Below are 22,802 nucleotides of genomic sequence, written 5' to 3'. Positions count from 1 at the left end.
CTTCTGCCTCGAAGTAACTGCATTTCCGTCCCATGCTGCTTACTTTGGATTGTGAGACCAGGTTTCCAACTATGGCAAGCTTATTTTATCGTGTTTCGAGAAAGATGAATTAATTTTTGATCCCAACCTATTGATCTTCCATTGTTGCTATACACCTAGAAGTGTAAATGGTAATAAACAACTGTCAGGAGGCTTAACGAATTCCCAGGAACTTGCTTACCATGGACAAAGTATCGAAGAAAGGTTGGATTTGCTACGCTGGCGGAAAATGTCATCGTCTGATGCGCAATTTTTGCTCACAAATTCGTGTGAATGTCAAATTAAGGCATTAAAGGTTAAATACGATGATCCCACGATCTCCCGCCATTAAAACTTCAGTTTTAGGCTTAAATTGCACTCAGAAGTGTACGAGAAAAGGCTAGTTTTATTTTACTCTTCTTCAATACCACCAAATCAAACCACAGTTTTCATTTCTGAGCTCTTTGCATTTGAGAAATCGTTTCGTCAATCCGGAAATATCCTCAACTTAGATGACTATTTTTCCCTCTCCATCGAATATGGGATAAACAACACTTTTGCAAATTACCCCCAGGCTAGCAAAGCAATGTACGCCTCAGGCAAAAATTACCAGTGTAATGGAGTGATGTGTCCTTAAAATCTACGTTAAAATCCGTGCACGATGTAGAATGTAAGCCGACTACCAAAAGGGATTGCTAAGGCGCTTCTATACCCGGTGAACCCCCGAAAGGGCAGCAAAACTCCCAGGTAATACTGTATAAACACTTAGTATGTGTGCAAACGTTCGTTTCTAAAGTAAGGTCTTTTGAGCGCACACTCCTAGACATGAACGCAACTGACGGACACGGATAAGTTGACTGCTCTTGACTTCACATCGATTACTGCATTGTTAATCAGAATTTGCAATCCGAGTCTTTTGAGACAGCCTTCAGTGATATTTATCTACTGCAGGTGGGAAACCTCAACCACCTGCCGTATGGATCACGATGCAATGATGATCTGCTTTTTAAAGTTTGAATTTCTTCGGCCATGAGGAATGGCAATAGGTACCTCTTTCGTTATTTCAATGGTAAAACCTCTATCAATCTGTGTCCATGGATGCTGAAGAATCTCTTGGTCCCTGTGATGGTCCTCGTACATGTGAAGCATTCATCTTCAGCAGGTGTGCAACGATGTGCTGATTTTGTATACTTGTTGGTTCAGTCATTACCTTCGTTTTGACAAACAGTATGATCTTCTTGGAGCAGTGAATTACTTAGGAAATCTTTACATTAGATGAATTCTATAATTATAAGTTATAGTTAGTTATTTAGGAAGTTTTCGTCCAGCACTAATTTAAGTGACGCATCTGGTTACGACACTGATTTAGTCTTCTGAAATTTGTAGCATGTCAAGTGGATTTGAGAGAGAGATTTGTTTTATTTAAATTGCAAAGTCTTCAGTGAAATCAGCGTTCAGTGTATGCATTCAAGTCTTGGAGATTTTTTGATACTTTAAACTCGATCTCAGTAGATTATAGATGAATTTTCGTTTAATTTTCGTTTAATTTTCGTTTAATTTTCGTCAATTCTTTTATCTTTCCTATTAGAGAAACTCAAAGCAACAACAGACTTCACAGAGGCCTTTTCGATTATTAACTATATCGAGCCCAGAATTGCTGCAGAGACTGCTGCTTCAAATCTTCTTCCCTTTATTCATACTATTAAACGCCATCTTGTTGACTTTGCAAGGAGTTCGGAAAAAAACAAAACCCTTTTAGTCATATCTTCTCCGAAAGATTCAAAGCCTTCAAACAGGGGAAAGATCGACAGAAAAGATTCTAAAACAAAAGAGATGAGTACTAATAGCTTTAAAGGACACAAAGTGATTCACATCAGCAACGACGTTGAAGGTATTTCTTTTGATTTTAGCATAGTTAAATAATAGATACGGCTGTGCACTCCCTTATGGTATTTAATTTTTATTAAGTTCTTTTTGTACCTGAGCGTTCAGGGTTTTCAAGGGAATTGCAGTCATGTTGACCTACCAGACCAATATAGACACTCCATTGACTTGGTCAGTCACACTGAGTCAACGATAGAAACAAAATACACAAGACAAAAGTTATAGTAATATTAATACTAATAATAATAATAATAATAATGATGATGTTAATGATAATAATGATAATTATTATAACAATAGGAATGGGAACTTAGCTGTGGACATCCTACGCGATGGCCCTAAATTTAGTTCGGTCTGGGAGTTCCCTAGCCGAATTTTAGCGATCATTTTCATCTCATCAACCCTAGGGCACTTAATAGCTAGTTTCAGTCTACCAGCTTCGAAATATTTAATTTTATAATTAAGTTTATTTCGTGACATAAGAAATGAAAACTACTTTGTCCGATTTCACCTGCAGGTAGGCTAGGAAAATGGACTGTTCTAAGAGCTATGGAAAAGTAGGTATTGAAAATATCTGTGTCTACATCTTTTTCACACCGAGTAGTATTATGGGGCATGGTTAAGTATTTCGCATTAAGAGCTATTCACGAAATTTTAGGCAAGACTCCGTGCTATAACTTTTTTTTATCACTTCAGTTATCGTTATCGTCACAGTAACTCTAGATACCCTCTCAGACAACGGCTTCGAGGTGTCTCACTAAAACAATTGATGTTATTTAAGACTTTTAGATTCCATACCCTCAAATGTCACTACTGCTGATAGAATATGTCGTCCAGGTCCCATACATTGGACAGGAAAATCATCGGATACCGCGGATAAGAAATGTCTCATCATGGGTGACTCGATCAGTTTAGGGTACGCTTAAATGAAAGGTTACTAATTGACGAGTGGGTGTGGTGAGGAGGAGAATGAATACAATAAAGAGTAACATTATTGTGTGAGAGATCGATATAATATGGAGTTAATTCATCCACCTTCTTATTAAGATAGGTAACTTTAAGATGCCGCCACGATAAATAGTGCCGGTTCTTCTTTCTTCCAATTCCGATGCTATTTTCAATGAAAGTGCACCACCCTCACCAGTGCTCCTCAAATTCTGAGAAAGCTCAGATTTCTTTGGCTGCTACTGCTACATTTCTCCAAAACCTCGGCTTTTAACAGATAATTATCCGGTTGATCGAAATTGCAGTTGGTAGAGTTGAATCGAGGGAGAAAGTAAAATCATTGTTTTTCTCACGAGTAATTTTGGGTGAGCATGAGCATGAGTTAGGAGAGTTTCAGGATGGCATGAGTTACTGACCCTTTCGCTTACAAAATTAGCCAAAGAAATTCGACAGAAATACACAAAAATTGCGAAAGAGCAGGACTGAAGATTTTTCAGATGGTGTCACAATTGATTTATCATTCACTATGATGCACTCGGTAGGGAAACGGGGGGGGGGGGAGGTTACGTCAGGTGTAGCAGAGAGTAACCTTTCCTTTTGTGTTAAGGAAAGTAGATATCGCCTATTCTCGTTTTCAAAACGGCGGGAAATGATCGTCTTTCGAGGAGTCACATTCTACGAAATTTCCCGCTGGAAACGATGTTTAATTGCTTAACTTTCACTGTTAGCTTCTGCACCAATGATGAGGATTGAGAAAAGAGTTTATATTATCACAATGGTTGCAGTTAAATTTATAATGAGCAAAACAAAACCGTAGTGTTAACTTCAATTTACACTTTGTTTCCCCTTTTAGTTATATGGATTATGTTGTTGAATTGCTCGATGGAGACTGTACTGTCTATCACGCTCCATGGTCTGGTGATGGAGGAAGCTTGGACACGCGCTATATGCTTCAGTGTTTACCCATGTTTCTATCCTCAAGTTTCTACGAACCTGTTCAGTATGACGCCATAATATTTAATGCTGGAATTCATGATATTGACTGCTGCGATTATCATAACGAGGTTAGTGAGATATTTTCTACTTTACCCAAATCGTCATTCCAAAAATGGAATTTTTGTTTGTTTGTTTGTTTGTTTTTTATTTTTGTTATTTTGTATTTATTGCACTTTATTTATGAAATCACCATCGTTCAGGAAAGCAGTATGATGAGAGTAAATATTAAGATGTTTTTTACTTACAACACTTCATACCTGGCTGAAGGAGCGGGACAGTTTGGGGGTTGAAAATTTATCGAATTATAATATTTCATCCAAACTACTTTTTGTTAATACTTTAATGAGTTCTTAGTGGTGCTTGGGTGGTTTTGAAATTTCCTTCACGTTTGCGTAATAGTGTTTACCTCCTTTGCTATACAAAAAACGTCGATTACATCTAAACGATAAAAACAGAAGCAACAAAAACAGATGGCATTGCCAAAATATTCCATTAATTACAATGGTAAGGTTAGTTGTGAGGAACAAAAGTGTCTCTCCTTATAAGTATCAAAAAAATGATCAATGGTGCGAATGTCTTCTTGATTTCACGTATAATTGAGTAGTAAGTATTCATCACAGTTCAACTCAAATCGATGTCGTTTTTTTTTCTTCTTTTAAGTATGTCCCTCTCAAAGAATACAAAAAAAATCTGAATAAAATCAAGTCGGCTTTATTAAAAACAGGCGCTATGATTGGCTTCGCGACCTCCACACCCGTCCCATTTAGTAAAAAGATGGACCAGAGGCTTAGACAGTACAACAAAGCTGCAAAAAAGTATGTGAGTTGAAAATAGCTTGTGTTTTTTGTCACTAACACACAAAGAACTATTAATGTTTTGACTGTTAGGGTATTATGTGAGTACTATTAACTCCACGCATCGTGCGATATGCAATACGGGTTGGCGAGAGTAAATCATCCTCTCGGAAGGTGAAAGTAAATTTGCAGTGATAATTCAATTCGATCGACAAAGGCAATTTGAAGGGATTGTTCACAAACTCTCTTTTCTTTCTTGGTCTTACAGAGTTATGAAGGATGATAAATCCATTAAAGTAATAGACGTATATCATGCTTTAACCGAAAAATGTGGTGGACTGACCAAAAAATGCAGTCTATTTCTGGATCAGCCAAATGTAGTAAGTGATGCGAATGGCCGAAAGTGTACATATGCTCTAAATAATTTTTATTCTTTTTTAACAACTGTGCATCGCATAGATACAAAAAGTATGTGCAAAATAGGTAGGGTTCTGCTCAAATACAAGCTTATCAGGTCTATGGGTTGGTCCCTTTTTATCAGGGATGCCTTCCTGATGTGGGTGGCCCTCTTCAATTTACTACCTTTATAACTGAAACACCTGTGGAAAGAGGCACTTCCTTGAGAAATTTTTACTTTAAAATATTATTGAGAAAGACCTTTTCTCTCACTAGCATCTCAGTGGTGAAGGGTACTTTTTATTGGCTGAAAAGGTCAGTCGAGGATTCAAGTCTTTGTTGAAACGAACAAAGAAAAGAAAGAAAAAAGGTATCAAACATTAATATTTACAAATTTAGTCCATGATTTTTAAAAATCAGAAAGATGTGAGAGAATTGTGTGGATAGCAACGTGTAAAATTAACAAGTTTAATCTTTCAGATGAGGGCTGCCTTTGATAAGACAGTTCAAACCTGGCAATTTAAGCATATCAGTGTTGGAAAGAACTTTAAGGGAAAAATATAAATGGCCAAGTAGAAGCATATGGATCGAGTAACTGCTTTCAGCTCCATTCAAATATGGGATAATTCTTTTCCACAATTTTAGGGATTGCAATTCGGGATAATAGTGTTAACTTGATATTTCATCATTACAGTATGTAGAAATCCAAATTACTCGTCTTGGTCCACTGTACTCACTTTACTCTACTTTAGTTCATTACCCTTCGATGAAGACTTTCATTCCTGTTTACGCTTCTCGCATTGACGATCTTCGTGGGCGTTCTCCAGCTTACAGAGGTCTCGCCCATTTTGAGTTCGCATCGTACAAGTCCACCTCACGACTTTATATGTTTCATCACCAATTAAATTATTACCCGTATCAAAAAACTGTCATACGAAAAGCTGGCACAAAATTATTTAGACAATATTCTCCTAATTGGAAAATCAGGATATCAGACAGCCAAAAAATAAACACACAGTCGCTAAAAAAGATCATTTTATTCTCGACAGTTTCCAAGCAAAACGATGCTCCTCCTGGTTCACTCTATTGTGTACCAAAAACAGGAAAAAAAGGGAAATACATACACAACCTGACAGGTTGTCCTGGAAACACAACCTGCTGCCTAAACGGTTATTCCAATTCTTTCGTTGGCTGTTGTATGTTAAAGGATGCAATGGATTGTGGGGATAACTGGCATTGCTGTCCTAAAGGAACTGTTTGTGACCCTGGCTGTACTGGAAAAAGTTGCGTATGTCGCAAAGCACCTTGGGAATCAAAAGCGTCTAGAACTGCATTTTCTCTCTTGATGAAAGCATTGAATTCATTTTGGAACAAAATAGCTAAAAACTATCCATCCTTAGAAAAATCATGATAGTCAGTCTCGCGTTATTTTGATGATATTTATGATAAGTTATTGGTGAGGGTAAAATAATTAAAAAGCGAGTGAAGCAGTAGTAACAGGATCGTAGCTCCTCCCCTGTTGAGAAACTGAAAAGCGATCAATTAACAAATCTAGTGGAAGAGAGAAAATCTGATGATAAAGCCTCTGAGTCTAAACTTTCGCTTTTCATATACAAGGAATCATTGCATAAATGTTTCTAAGCCTTATTCATATGGCTGTGCATGTAGAGTTTCATAACAGAAGCAAGGATTTGTCGTGTAACGGCCCTGATTAATTATGAAAATATACATAACATTTAAATTTTACAACGGCCGAGCATGAACCCTTGCATGGTATTTTTTTTTTTTTTTTATCTGACTGTAAATATATGAAAATCGTATATGTCAACTACGGTTGAAGAAATGAATATGGAAGCGATCCTCGAAGTTATGAACACTACTAAGTAGTAATGAAAATAAGGCCTGAAAAAAATTCAGACTCCTACGATACCAGTCAGCGCTCTACCAACTTCCCAACAAGCCAACTTCGAGAGTTTATTTGCAACCAACATAATAACAAGCTGTCAGTTGGCTTAGTAGCTCAGTTGGTAGAGCGCTGCACCGGTAACGTAGAGGTCATGGATTCAAATTCCGTACGGGTCTGAATTTTTTCAGGCCTAATTTTCCCTTCTACTTCAGCAGTGTTCGTTACTGCGAGAATTGCTTCCATATTCGTTTTTTTATTTGTTTTTTTTTTTTGTATTTTTCTTCGATTTTTAAGCTCCTTTCTGCATTCTTTTGCTACTTTTTTTCCTAAGTTACTTCAAGTATTCTTATGTATCTATCTTGATAAGGTATCTGGATCATTTCTTGATTAGAGGTATTGAAAGTGCAGCTACAATCGCAAATTTTAGCATAATATGGTTCTTATATGCACACAGCAAATTACAGTAAATAAAGTGGACATTATATTTCCGTTTCTATAAAGTAAGAATAAAATTACAAAAGTAAAACACATTTCATGAGCAACGGTCGAGCAAACTAACTAATCCTTTAACTCTCATGAGTGACCAAGACAGAATTTCTCCTTACAATATCGATACAATATCAAGCAGACAGGTGATGAGAATAAAGAAAAATGTTAATTAGGGGGATTATTAGTTGATCCAATACCAAATTCTCCAAACTAACATCACAAGAACTGTATGGGAGACAGTAAGGAGAATTACTGATTAAATCTTGGGAGTTAAAGGGTTAAGAACGTTGTCAAGTTTCTCTGAATGTGGACTGGTACTATAGTGGTGGAAAGAAGCGGTGAAAGTGGAGAGGGTTCTGCCAAAAATTAAAGACAACGCCATGAACTGACCAGGACTTAAACCTTCATCTCTGAGTTTCGATCTTAAGTGTGGCGGTCTTCCCAGGGTGAGATCATTTTGAGTAAAAAGGACAAGTCTGCAGATTTACATGTTGGCACCCGTGAAAAAATACGACGTAATTCCCATGCATTTGACTTCGATGTGGTCATAAATAATGGTTTTAAATTGACAAAGCCGACCCAAATTGTTAGAGATTGTGCCACTTCTAGGCATATGATAAAACATCTTGGATATCTCGGTCTACCCTAGAGGAAAGCTTCGACTGAAGAAAACTTATCATCAGCTTTTACGGCTTGAATTTCCTCTATCCGCTATTTTTTTTTTCGCTTCTCTGTTAACGTGCACGTGTAAGGATTTGGCGGGCCACTGACAATTGATCAAATCGGCCAATCAGCCTGCACTGAACGCACGCATTGAAATTTATAAGACGCAATCGGTTGTAGGATTATTGAGATATTGGACCACTGTTCGACGGTTATGTGTGGGTAATATTAGCAATATTGGTAAAAGGAATCCTAAAAATGTTGACACTGGCTAAAAAGTATATTGTTCTGGACGTTTCGGCTGCTACTGTTGCCTTCTTCGGCAAATATAAAAATGCAAATGTAGAGTCCTGCTTGGTATATGTCCACGATGTGTGATAAAACTAAATCTTGAAGGAATTTTTTAAATGCAATAATAGTCCCTAGAGTATTTTGAATGGCTCTAAAAATTCTTAATGTTATTGTATATGTTTGGTGGCGTTATATGTTCGTTTATGGCGTTTCTATCTCGCATGGAACGCCAAGCTTCAAGAATTAGTCTGTCGCCACGCCGATGACCTGTCAACAATTTCAACACTCCCCAAATCTATTTGGTGACTGTGAAGCATATGGTGTTTGGCCAACAAAGAGTTTTCATCCAATGTTGCTATGGCCTTTGTGTGTTCTTTCACGCGTGTTTTTAGTAAGCCTAGAAGTGACACAATCTCATATGCTTGGCTACGCACCGATTATTTTTAACATAGGCAATATATTCGTTCTTTATTGGTATACTCCCATGTTAGAGGTTTAGCCACCGTAACAAACTGGTTTTTCTAAAGATTTTATTTGAATGTTATTGAACTGTTCAAAACAATTACTCAATATATCTTGACGCAACTGGCATTATGTCCTTGGCGACGTTATTAATTATCCCCGCGGACGCTGAACTGAATGACGGGCGACAAAACGACTTTCACGTCATAGGTTAGGTAATAAGGAATATGAAATCACGTGGCTTTACAATCATTACTGTGTACATCACGACGCGCTAAAATCACTCATTTTACGTGTAAACCATTTGAGGCAAAAGAGCTTAACACTGTGACGACTAAGGTAGGTATACAGAGTTATGATTATACCTCTCATTACGTTGGAATTGTCAAATTGAAACGTTAATGAAATTGTGCGTAAGTGGTATCAAAGCTCGTCTTAAACGAGAACAGTTATATTTAACTTTCTTAGCGAACTGTAGCCATATCTTTTGCACAGGAAAACGGCAGCTGGGGTGTCGTCTGCCGCTTTAAGCCTTGACAGTTAGCATTCAAAAACGAGTATTATTTTCCTTACGACACATTCTAGTCGAATACGATGAATTGCAAAGCGTAAAGCTGCTCATTCATGCATACTATTTACGAGTTCCTCACCAATAAACTCTACTTGATTCTGACTACAAAGATGGTGTCCATGTTAAAACGTTGTATGTTTATTCTACGCAAGGGCTTGTCCTTTCGCTACCAAAAGAACTGATTAATTGGCTTTCTGCACTAATTTTAGATAAAGCCTTGAAAGCTTTGTTCAAGACGGAAGAATTTTACGAGGATGAAAAGTCAGTTATTATGTGAAGAAAAAAATTAACAAGGAACAAATTATTATGATAAATTTAGGGTTTCTCCGTCAAAATGGCGACATTTCTGATGTACATCAAGTGATATTTTCCATTTCAAAAAAATCCAGTAAATAAAGAAAAATATTCCTTTAAAGTTTATTTCACGATGTTAGACGGTGTTGACGTTGCACTAACGACAAATTTGTTTTTTCAAATGGTCCAACACAAAATCCCACGCAGTAAAAGTTTTGACGCAAAGTTGTCGTCAATACTTTGTCTAGCCGATCCCACGCGCAGAAAGAATATTTGAAGGAAAAAATTTCACCAGCTTCCATTTACCTTGAAGAGATTCTCGTATACACTGGCTCATACCTTTTCTTGAGCATAGCTCTATAAATCTCTTAGTTTCTCGGAAAAGATACTATATATGGACAAATATCTAATAACTTTGACTCGCCCAAAAGACTATTGCTCATATAGTAAAACTAATTCCGCGATGACTGTATGATATCACTAAATTTCGTGCGGAGGATTGAAATAAAGGTTTTTCATACCACAGGCATCCCAAGCTCGCGTCTCGTGAAAAGCGCGTGGGCTCAGGATGTCTGTATTTATTTATATTGTGTGGTCACCTTGAACAACAGAGATGTGAACGTGACGTGCTAAAATTAAAATACTCTTATTAAAAGGTAAGGTTATTAAGGGAATAGTCGTAATCAACTAACTTTTATAGTTTTGTTGAATGGCATACGACAATGTTTTATTTCCATTCATTTCCCAACACCTTAGTAAGACATAGACCCTAATACAGAAAAAACTTTTTGTGATTAAATTTTTCTTTAAAATAATTCTGTTTTCGCTGGTTTAGATTATCGGCCAACGATTGACTAAATATGTAATAAGGCTTTTGTTATCTACATTTCATAGCAGTTTTCAAAGTGCGTTTTTACGTTTTACTGCTCAGGTTGTTTTGGATAATAATTGTTTTACCTCATAATAAATTCTTGCTTCATGGATATCTTTTTATGGCAGTTCAGGTTTTTAAACTTATTTTTTGACCCTCTTCCGGTTGACGCTAAAAGATGTCAGTGAACAGCAAGTTTTTGAACTGCTACTTTTAAATACCTTTGATGTTAGCTAGATCGACATAACGTTTTCACTTTATTTTCAACATCTTGTAGATAGATACTATACAGAATGGTAGAATGTCTAATGGTAGAATATGTAAACATCATCCTTGTTCTTTTTTTTTTTTTTTCTTTGCATTTCCTTCGGAAGTTACATTGATCTCTTTAATTCTTCAATGACTGAATTGTATTTCCTTCTGTCCTGCCCTACACACGATATCTTCCCCAGGAAACAGATTAGAATATACTCGACTGCCCACACCTAATATTTTACCCAGTAGGAAACATTATAGTCGGTGTGCTTAAACCATGTTTGGCCAAGAAAAATAATGGATCACTGTGCGATGTAAGCGTCTGGCTGTTCCTCTCTTCCTTTTTCAATCTTCTTAAATGCTTTTCTTACCCCAAAATAACACTTTTGTGACGATATCACTGAACTTTGATGTTATCAGTATTGACATAAAAAAAAAAGACCGATATATCGTGACAAACACGGCATGACCAGCCACGCTGATTTAAGGGATCATCACCGGGAAGGTGGCTTCGTCTCAAAACTAGTTCCTAAAGACGTTAGTTCCGATTTGTCAAGTTAAATATCTTACACAGTGTTATTTCGGCAAATTTTGACCAAACAAGAGTAATCGCTTCGAAGACCGTTCACAAATGAGCTTTATATTTTCTTTGTTTCAGTGAGTGACCTCAATAACTTTAAACAAATCATCTCCAAAACAACGTCGAAGTGAAACATCTATTTAATCCCGTCTTCGATCATTGGGCGGCAGTCTAACAAGGGCCTCAGCACTTTGGGAAAATTTTCCTTTTTTCTCGACGGTCGACCGGAAATCGGAAAGCTTTACGTCATCAAACTTACATAACGAAAGGCGTATCGCGAGAGTCATCAGAAGACGCTACAAACCACTAATTTCACAGTTAGATCAGAAGTGGCTCAATATATCAACACAGAGGCAACTGAGGTAGGAATGTACCACATTCATCATGTCATAAATTGCATTGAAATTTAATCACAATCGAGTCAAAGTTCTGATAGTCATCCTCTAGCTTTTATGTCAACTGCGGCCAAACATTGCGTTCCTGTAGCCGTGCTGATGCATTAGATTGTATCGTCACACTGAAAGCTAGTGTTTTGTCTGCCAATTTTCACTTTGGGCAGTTAGCATTCAATGGCGAGTCGTGTTATTTTTCATAAAATGTTTATTCGAATACAATACAATACAATTAATGGCAAGCTTAGTAAACGCAAATCGATGTGCTGATGCGTTCTGTTCAGCTACCAGTACAAGATGGTGCAGGGCTCATAGCGTGACAGAAGTTTTTCACTTTCTCACAAGCGGATGGTAAACAAGCAATCAATAGTTTCTTGCGCATCAACTCGACTCTATTAACAGAATGTTTGAGCACGTAAAGACGCGGTTTATTTATGCGCCTCTGGGGCTTCCGCTTTCTTCATAATAGCAACGGAACAATTGGCTGTCACATCTCTGAATTATTTTAGGACGTAAAAGCTTAGGGGTCAACATATCGAAGTCATTAGAAAATGCAAATTCACTTAATGTCACTCAAGAGTGAGTGCTAAAGCTGTCGAAAGCAAACCCGCTCCGTTAGATGTTTATTATTTTAAAAGAGAAATTAAGAGCTACCTAGCTGTAAGCTTATAATTATTCAAATGCTTGTGTCAGTTGAATTTGAAACATAGCGTCTCAATATTTGGAAATACCAAGCATTTCTTTCAAATTCTACATTCTCTCGTAAGTGTGCTAGATGACTACACATTGCCCTAAAAAGACTCTCCGCAGATTTAATTTTACCCTCAGAAGCTTCACAGCTATCTTCATCTTACGTTAAACATTTCAACATTGTGACCTACTGTTGCTTCTACGTGAAGACATTATGGAAACGCAACTTGATATAATCAACTTGATATCAAGTAAACAGAGCCCTCTCAGCTCACATAACCTGTATGTCAATATCCGGGCTAAGGGAGAGGACGTCACGTGATCTAAGATGCTTTTCACCTAAATTTCAAAGTTCAAACGGAAGATTTTCAGTCTTGGATGAGTCTCCTTCACGCACTTTCTTACGCTCCCACGCGAGCCTCGGGCATTTAATTAATCGAGAAGCGTGGTGCGCGGTTAGGCCTGGACAACGATAACATTATAAGACTAACTGCAATTATAGTTAAACTTAATAGATGTTATCAACATGATTTAGGCTTGGGATTTCGGATAGGGTTATCGTTAAAACTGAAGACCAGGTTCGGGAGATTTTATTGAGAAAATCACTAACTTCTGGTTCAAGTTATCCCTTATATACACTCATTTCTCATTTTTGTTTCATTTTCGCAGTTTTCAGCGCCTTCCCTCGAAAAAAGACCTCAAAAATGTTAACGCTTATGGTTATTTCTACCCTGGCCGAGACAGCGTTTTCGTTTTAAAATGTATCCGGACATTGTATTTGTGAAGAGTTTTCCCCGGATGTAAACCTTTTCACTGCTATTGTCTCCTCTTTGTCTTTCAATAGATTTGATTTGCGGCTTTAATATGGGAGGAGTAAATTCAAAGAAACTCAAGGTGATACACGGCTTCACGAAAAAATCAATTGTTGGAAGCAGAGAAGAACTTACCGAATGTGAGTATAACTGAGTCACTTAGCCTGAATATAACTTTTAAAAGTCGTAGAGCTGATAGCTTCTCTGAGTTTTTGGACGGGTTAGAGATATCTAGGCTTCTACAACAGAGGGCCTATTTGCCTTAGGCTTGTCCATACTGGTCGTCAGGATCTCTCTCTTTCCAGCCACCTTAAGAATGGAGAGAGACTCGGCGCGATCTTAGAAGAATGTTGGTGAGTCGACGAAAATGATAATATATTCCGGCTTCAAGTGGGAGCACAGGATGTGGAATGTTGAGTTCATAATAATCTTGTGTTTTGAATCCATAGGGGAAAACATGGGATTTAAACTTTACCGAGAAAGAATGGGAGATGAGTTATATTTCAAGAAAATGAAAGAGGCCGACGAGGTATGTCTATTTCTGATGCATTCAAGATCAGGAGAAATGATAATTCCCACAGGCGAACCCAGCAGTGTATTATCCATTCAAAACAAACTGAAATTTCGGGACACCTTGATGAAAAAATCTTCAAATAGCCACAGGGTGCAGGTTGCCTCTCTTTGTAATCCGTGACTTTAACTGAAATAGCTCTACTCCGTCGCTGATTGGTCGGCTTATATAGTACTTTCCGATCAGGGGCTTCTATTTTTAGCCATGGCTGCTAACCCAAAATAAAAAGTTAGACTTTATTTGGGTTTCTCTTATGTAAAAGTGTATTTTAGAAAAAGGATTTTGGCGGTGTCGGCTTAAAATAAAACAGGTGTTGGCATAAGGTGTGGACAAACTAAAGGAGACAGAACATTGACAAATGATAGCAAACAGGGGCAAATAAACTAAACACTATTTCTTGAAAAAGATATTGAAGGGATTTTCTCGTGCAGCTAGTGACGTTTTGAAACAGCGGCTGAAGTCAGTTACCAGCCTTAATTAAGAGATTATGATCTCTTACATAAATTGATTTGCAGACTGCTCCAACACAGTAGACGAAGGGGTCTTTCTTTGTCGTTATACGGCAATATATCCCAACTTTTAATAACGACTTAATTTATGCATTTTTATCAGCCTCCACCTGACCCTGGACCCCTCAGTGCATCACAAATGGCTCGATACGTCAAAAAGTACAAAACCCGTTTCGCCTTAAAAACTCTGATTACTCGTCAACGTGGGACCCACGCTAAAGGTGTTGGGGCTATAGGAACCGTAACAGTGGTAGAAAACCCTCTTCTTCCCGAGCACGAATTCTTCAAAGTGGGGCACGTATTCCCAGTCCGCCTCCGCCATTCCAACCTCGTGCGAACGGATGATACTCAATTAGACGTAAGGGCGGTGTCTCTGAAGTTTGCGGACAATGATTTCGACTCGCCGTTCGATTTGATGATGCATACGGGTGAAGAGGCTGCTTTTTGGAACATAGTTAGTTTTGATAGAATGTTGACAGCATTGGCTGGGGGTCCAAAATTATTCAAAGCTTTCTGCTTGGAGGATCCATGGCAGTAAGTCCGTCAAAATTTTTTTAAATTACATTACATATCAGACATAGAATGCTCAGAGGCTTTTGTGTATCTTACTTTTATTTATATTTTATAACATGTTTATATTGGAAAATATTGACTTTGATACGATATAAATCGGGTGAAATCGACCAGTTCTCGATTTCATGGGAGAGTGAAAACGGAATTATGCTCATTCAAAGGTGCAGTAAAAGAGACTACGCTCTGTAAAATTATGTAAAGAAAAAAATGTCTTACAAGATGCCTATATTGACTCTTTAGTCGTTTTTAACTGGCTAATAACTTTGCCTCTTTATCTCAGCTTCCACTTAGCCATAGCAGTTTTCCGACGAGCTCCTAAGTCGTTTACTGATCAGCGGTATTACTCGTGGATGGCGTTTGAATACAAAGCAAAAGATGGTGTACCACGTTACGCAAAATTTCGCCTCGTTCCCGCAGATGACAGAGAGGAGACTGGTTTGATGACAGAATATGACCAACGGAAACCATGGTAATTTTTTTGTATTAACAATTTCCTTCCATGATCGTCCAAGGATATGATCATCACTTGAGAGTTTCATGATCAGATAGCAGTGATAACAACCGAGATGGTCAATGCTGTATGTCCAGCAACTACTCTCCCCAGCCCGATTTGCCGATGACAAGTTTATACTACCTTTTTTCATATAACATTGAGTATTATTAATGATAGGCATGCTTCGAGGTGCAGCCTCTCAGACAAAGCATGGAAGAAACTAAGGGAATAATTAGAACTTTGTTCGTTGATTTGGTGGTGTGTCGGTCTCTTATACTCTTGTTCTGTTGATCATTTGATCTGTTCGTGTCTGCTGGTCTGTTTTATTGCTAATTTGATGAAAAATCAAGATGAATTGTTCACGAGAAAGTACTCAATCAAAACCAAATGGGACGTTCTAAACAGACGAAACTTCCTTCGTTCTAGGGTGCCTGCCAGATGGGAAGACGAAAAGAGACCCGAGAGTTACTTAATCCCAGAATTCATGAATCAGATTGCTGAAGGGGAAGTAAAATACAAGCTTCAAATACAACTGCACGAAATAAAACCGGATGACTCACATCTAATTTTGCACGCAGCCAGGGCTTGGGATGAAAAAACACATCCCTGGTTGGATCTTGCTGATGTCACTCTTACGTCAGTGTTGCCAATAGAGATAGTAGAGCGCACTCGTTATTCATTGGAGCATCGCCCCCTATCGCTTGGCATTCCTCCTGCTGACACAATTTACGACTACAATTCCATTGCTTACTTGAGGTCGAAAATTTATCCCACATCGAATATGATGAGTTCAAACAGGCCTCGTAAAAAGGTATCGAGAGAGCAGATGCTATCCGAAGTGAGTTATTGCGTCAAGGTGAAAACAGGAAATCGTAAGGGAGCAGGAACTGATGCGAAAGTTGCTTTGACGATTACAGGTAAGCCTTCCAAGAGTACGATGTACAAGATGGTAGCAATACGTTTTCATTTGCCCCGCAAATACAAGCGCAATCATGCACAACATTATCTCTCATTCTTTTCTTAACCGTGGAATATATCGGCGTGATCAATAACAATAACATGACAACCAGCAAAAACCATACAAGGCAATTCAAATCATTTGTCTTTGCACTTAACCTTACTGAGTCTCCTCAGTGTTATTATTCTGGGAAATAAATACTTTAGCATTTGTGTGCGGGTCGCCAGTGAAAACCATGATTGATGGTATAGCGGCCTTAATCGATTGCAAAGTTGTCTAAAGCATGGGTCTTCCTCAAAATTCTTCTTCTCTTCATTCTTATTTTCGGAAGCTCTCTACGTGTAATGTCTGCAACACTAAAAGGATTTTACACGTAGCGTATCACCGTAACGAGTTGACTGTTACTGATACCAGTTAATTTCATTGTCAGGTTAATGTCCCTATACCAATAACGAGTCAGTTTACAACGGGCTATTTATTTTAGCTGCTTTATACCTTAAGGATTCTTAGAAAAGAAGGTCACATTAAGGTACTTGGGCTAAAGACCAAATCTGTTTCTAGGGACTAAGGGAAGAACAAAGCCAGTTACCCTAGAAAAATGGTATCGCAATAACTTTCAGAAAGGACAGGAAGACACTTACATCATTAATGCAGAGGATGTTGGCGAGCCTTTAATTATAAAACTCGAGAATAACCAGGGTGTCGGATTCCATCGCTCCAGTGATTGGTTCGTTGACAAGGTTGAGATCAATTGCAGCTCAAACAGTCAAACAGTTTACGAATTTCCATGCTACGGATGGGTGCAGCAAGAGGCAGTTTTCTTTGAAGGGAAAGGTAGGTAGAAGACTACTTTCTTCTGCATAAGTGTCACACGACTGAGCGGAGCCCAAAGCGTATGGTCAGAATTAAAATTCTTCATGCGAAAGAAAAGCTAAATGATCAGACTTTACATGGTCGGTTGGGTCTTTGTTACTGGAGAGTTGTTGTATAAAGTAACTTTTGTATCGGCAATTACAGAGTTGCAATTGCATTTGCGTCACTTTGCATTGACAACGTGTGCTACAACTTAGTTGAGCTTCCCTAAATACCGGTGAACTTTTGTCCTTTTTGTAATTTCAAAATAGCTGGATAGTCCACACGAAGAAGCCAAAGATTTAGAGTTATGCACGAATTTCTAAAGGTGAAATTCATCTTGACTCATCCCTTTCTTTTCTCATGAGACAATTTAAAACTAACTTTCATGATGTGCAATTTTGTCCCTTTTAGCAAAGTTGATAACAGATGAACAACACGAGGTACTGAAAAAGCAACGACGCCTAGAGGTTCAAAAGCGGCTAGAAATATACCAGTGGGGAGATGATCCCAATTTTGACGGATTTCCAGGGTTTATCAAATCCGAGAGCGTGAGGACACTTCCAAAAGACGTACGATTTACAGAAGAAGCAATCGATGACCTCTACCAGGCAAAGCGAAAAGCGTTAATCAACCTAGGGCTGGTTAAATTGCTGAACATGCTTGAGTCTTGGGAAGATTTTCATGATTTCAAGAAGGTAACAGATTAACACTACAGAATTGATGCCCAATTTCAGATCTTGAACATTCTCATTTTCAGATGCTAACAAACACTACTTTGTAGGCGTTCGTCTCTTTTGTTGGAGAGGTTCCTCTGGCCTCCAAGCGCTGGCAAGATGACCGTTTCTACGGAGCACAGTTCCTTAACGGCTGCAATCCTGACACGATCATGCGATGCTCAAAACTTCCCTCCAACTTTCCCGTGACACAAGAGTTGGTTGGCAATCTCCTAGATGCGGGTGATACACTGCAAAACGCAATAAAGGTACGGATCTCTACTCTTCATTGAGTATCAAATTCGATCGTTAGTACCAAATATCTAGATAAATGTCAAGAACTCAGGAACTTTTAGGGGGAACAGGACAGTAAACATCTGTAACGTAGAGAAGTACAGCAGTTTTCAATTGAGTGTCCCTATACCTGTCACTTAATTGAAAAGTAATTCCCTCAACCAATCATAACAAAGGTTTCATCATCATTAGCCAATGAGACCTAAGAGTGAAAAGAAGCAAATTGCTTGAAGTGCGGAAAAACGTGAGTTATCAAGTTTTTAGTTTTACATCTTATTGGTTGAAAGGATGGCGCAAGTCTTCTGGACCAATCACAGAGCAGGGTTAAGTAAAACCAAAGCAATCACGGATCACTTTTGACATGCACCCAATTGCAAATTGTTGAATGACCAAAGGCTTCCCCAACTAAAATTTAATTTTGTGGTGTCGGAAAAAAAAACCTTTCTAAGAGGATCCGGAAGCAAAATAAACAAATTGAATTATATACTCCTATGGATTTTTTGAGAGCATTTCTCATTCTAGCTTGCAATTCACCAGAAAACCATCCCTTTTCTAAAGAGGAACAATTACTTTCCGAGGAAGATGTCGGCAATAAGAGTTGTTTGTATGGAACATTAAGTAAAGGCTTTTATCACTGTATCATTTTCAGGATGGCCGTGTGTACATGGTAGATTACGAGATTCTTGACGACATTCCACATTATGGACAAAACGATTCAAAACTAGAAAGGCGCTACACGTCTGCATCTTTAGGTTTGTTCTATGTTCGAGGTAGTGGGGATGTAGTGCCAATAGCAATTCAGTTCCATCAAGAGCCAAGTGAGACAAACCCAATATGGACCCCAAATGATTCTGAGCTAGACTGGACCTACGCCAAAATGTGGCTTCGCAATGCTGACTCACAATGGCATCAAGTAAGTCTTAAAATGTCAGTCCTGTATTTCGAATCCTAGCAAGACAATACTACCCTTTTGAATCAGTGTTTCTGCCTTAACGTATTTCTCTCGATATCTCTTATAGAATTTGATCGAAATTTCCTTTGCATTAACAGATGATAACCCATCTACTTCGTACTCATCTTTTCATGGAGCCTGTCGCTCTTGCCAGCAGGAGACAATTGCCAGCACTCCACCCCTTGTGGAAATTATTGTCCCCTCACGTGAGAGGAGTTCTGGCCATCAACACGCTTGGAAGAGAGAGACTTATTCCTGCCGGAGGTGTGGCGGACAACACGCTTAGCCTGGGTGGTGGAGGTAAGGCCAATGAAGTGTACATTAAATATGAAAGCGACCTTCGTAAACATTACTGAAGTAGTAGTGAAAATAATGCCTGAAAAAATTCAGGCTTGTACGGGATGTGAACCCATGACCTCTGCGATACCGGTGCGGTGCACTACCAACTAGGAGCTGCTTTTTATGTTGGTTCGTAGTACACTCGCGAAGTGATGGATCAATGACTGTGAATATATTAAAATTATTTTTGAGAATTTTTTTTTTCAGATGTTCTGAATTTTTTTCAGTCGTTATTTTTATTTCTGCTTAAGTAATGTTCATCACTGCGAAGATCGCTTACATTTTCATTTCTAAAACCGCAGTTCACAAGTATGATATTTATACGTTAAAAGTGGTTGAAGTGTACATGGTTACAAAAAATTTAGGATCTATTTTCCCTCAGTGGTGTTCTTAGTGCCGGGACTGGCGCAGAAGAGCAAATCAATGAAACATATTTAAATGAAAATATTATGGGTGTTAACCCTTAAATTGTAGAGAGGAAGACCAGTGGAATTCTGGCTTTTCTATTCAGGGTTCATACCACTCAATCAGGTTGCGTCCAGTCTTTAATGTTGCCTTAATGCCATACAAAAGGATAGTGGCCAAAGACTAAATGAGTGCAGTGTATGATCGCCAGTTTTGCTTTATAGACGTGGATGAGGCTACTCTTTAGCTGAGGAAATTTAAAGATTATTTATTTTACAGTGCATGGTGTCTTCTTATCCCCAGGTCACATAGCTCTTATGAAGAAGTATTACAAGAGCTTAAGCTGGTCATCGTATGACCTTCCCAAAGTGTTAGAAGAGAGAGGGGTTTTTGATGCAAATAAGCTTCCTGGCTTCCACTATCGAGACGACGCCTTACGTCTGTGGCAGGCCATCGGCGATTTCATCAAAGACATTCTATCAGTTTACTACCATTCTGATCATGACATTCAAATGGCAAGTATTGTGTTTGTGTTACATCCCAGTGTCCCTCTGAGGTTAAAAAAAAAGTTCTCGGGAATGCTCTTTATATTCCAGTGTTCTTCTTGTACGTCATTAGGTTAAAACCCTGGACGTACTCATCCTTCATATATCTTTAAGCAATTTTCTTAAAACCGCATGCAAACATATCCACTCTAAACACTAAGCAGTTCTAGACGACTCGTGTATCTGAGAGTCGTTGCTCGTTGGGATATAGCTTATTGCTGCATCGTCAGCCATTAATTCTCAGCGAATATATCTTACAGCCCTTGATATTAATGCAAAAGCAACGATTCCAACTGTTTCAACCAGGTCTTTTGAAATAATGGTTTAACAACTCTTCACAGGACACAGAGCTCCAAGCGTGGATTCTGGATCTCCACAACAATGGTTATCCTGTGCGTAACGGGGAGAAATGTCATGGCTTCCCTGTATCGGTTAAAAGCATCCCAGAGCTGACACATCTGCTGACTATCATAATCTTCACCTGCTCGTGCCAACACGCGGCTGTGAATTTTTCTCAAATGGATACTTTTGGTTTCCCGCCAAACGCTCCCGCTCTGATGCGACAGCCGCCTCCCACAAGGAAGGGAGTTGTAACCATAAAAGATGTCATGAAATGTTTACCAACAAAGCATCAGGCGGGAGTAACCATAGCAACAGTGTATGATTTGACACGCATCTTTCCAGACGAGGTAATTTTAATTCAGGTCAGCCTGATTCAAAATATGACCAGGGGATGTGGGGAAGATAGCCAAATTGATCAAAATGCGACATATTTAAGTATCCATTATTGTGAATGGTGCTGGATATTGGTTGAATTCAAGTTTGAACACGAGACTCACTGTTACCAAAGATTGTTCAGGTTACGGTAGCTTCAAGAAACAATTAGGAGTTGCCACGAGACTAGGATAAGATAAGGCATGTCAATCAAAGGTCACCCCCAGCATTTTAAAGGGTTTGACTCACAGTTAACGACCCTTGGAACCCATTTATCTTCCTGGTCGGAGGGAGACTAAAAGTCTCATCGACCTCTTTATCGGACAAAGCTGACGTGCTGACTTATGGATAACTCTTCCTACCTTCACTTACTAAAAAATCATCCGTTTTTTTTTCTCCCTAAGCGTTTCCTTGGTGACTATACGGACGGCCTATTCACCGACAACGCTGCATTGGAAGCAATTCTACGCTTTCAAGGAAAGCTCAATGAGATTTCCAGCGCAATAAAGGAAAGAAATAAACGGTTAGAGGTCCCTTACGAATATCTGCTGCCAGAGAGAACACCAAACAGTATAGCCATTTAGAGATACTACAAAAGAGAACAGAATGGCCAGAATACTTGTCGAATAAATGACTAACTACATCATGGAAGAAAGCTACCATACCAAAACTTCGTTGTTACTGAGGGGTTAATCTATATTTATGTCCATAACCAGATAGGAAACAAAGTTTACACTGCTTCTTTTATTATAGAAAATGTAAATGTTAAATAACGGTAGAGCTAACCAGAAGAATATTTGGCAATTTTCTAGTGATACTAGCGACATCATCTGCTACCTTTTTGGTTAATTTTACCATTCCACCAATATTTGTAAAATGCTTTTATCGTTTAGGCAATTATTTTAATGATCATAATCGAGGAACTCGTGTATGACAGATCCAAATCAAACTAGTTATAGTCCTCTCCCACTGAATGCACTCCGATTGCGTTGCATTGTGGTAGCGTTATTTTCAACATGGTGGTGAAAGTGGCAGAAATCAAATAAGTTGGGGTGTTCCTTTTTCCTTTCACCGCGGGTAAATGATATTTGATTTATTCTGAATGTTTATTGGTGTTCTCTGTACGTATTTGTCGCGTATTCAATCGTTCTCAAGGACAAACACATTCACTGATTTTTAATTTGCTTTGATCCTTCTTTAACAGCTCTGACCAATTATTCATTTTAAGTGCTGATGTTCGAGACCGGCTAAGCCCGCAAAAAGGCTTGTTGGTGTGTGTGTAGTGTATTGCGTTACATAACGTCACTATTGTAGGGACGTTTCCTATATCTACTTAATCGTATTGTAATTTTACTTTCTTTAATAAAAGTAAATCAAATAATCGCCAGTATTGTATGCTAAATCTATTATCTTAATCAAAGAAAGACAATTGAATCAGCAATGAAAGGAGTCACTTAACCGAATGAGTAACTCAACATTGCTCAAGTAGACACGCCCGGTAAGCCAGTCAAGCGTTTAAGAAAGGTGTTTGACTGGCCAGAGCAACTCCTGCCATTCGCTAGCGCTTTTAAA

General features: G+C 38.4%; 2 protein-coding genes across 2 annotated transcripts; both read left to right on the top strand.

Annotated features, from left to right (window-relative positions):
- Positions 1-1,054: 1,054 nt before the first annotated feature.
- On the top strand, positions 1,055-6,792 carry LOC131782025 (uncharacterized). The gene is made up of 9 exons (XM_066164325.1): positions 1,055-1,180; positions 1,607-1,909; positions 2,420-2,459; positions 2,684-2,818; positions 3,701-3,911; positions 4,504-4,658; positions 4,906-5,017; positions 5,310-5,403; positions 6,083-6,792. Exons 1-9 carry the CDS (start codon positions 1,117-1,119, stop codon positions 6,442-6,444), a joined length of 1,476 nt encoding a protein of 491 aa, XP_066020422.1. The 5' UTR covers positions 1,055-1,116; the 3' UTR covers positions 6,445-6,792.
- A 4,701-nt stretch (positions 6,793-11,493) lies between these two features.
- LOC131782012 (allene oxide synthase-lipoxygenase protein) lies at positions 11,494-22,613 on the top strand. Its single transcript, XM_059098722.2, has 14 exons — positions 11,494-11,777; positions 13,342-13,449; positions 13,759-13,838; positions 14,493-14,923; positions 15,243-15,431; positions 15,882-16,372; positions 16,975-17,247; positions 17,680-17,963; positions 18,050-18,250; positions 18,925-19,188; positions 19,326-19,527; positions 20,275-20,486; positions 20,858-21,205; positions 21,635-22,613. The coding sequence occupies exons 2-14, from the start codon at positions 13,362-13,364 to the stop codon at positions 21,812-21,814; spliced, it is 3,243 nt and encodes a 1,080-aa protein (XP_058954705.2). The 5' UTR covers positions 11,494-11,777; positions 13,342-13,361; the 3' UTR covers positions 21,815-22,613.
- The last annotated feature ends 189 nt before the right edge of the window (positions 22,614-22,802 follow it).

Source organism: Pocillopora verrucosa, chromosome 3 (genome assembly GCF_036669915.1).
Source record: "Pocillopora verrucosa isolate sample1 chromosome 3, ASM3666991v2, whole genome shotgun sequence".
In the NCBI taxonomy this organism is placed as follows: Eukaryota; Metazoa; Cnidaria; class Anthozoa; order Scleractinia; family Pocilloporidae; genus Pocillopora; species Pocillopora verrucosa.
This window is presented reverse-complemented; position numbering and strand designations above follow the sequence as displayed.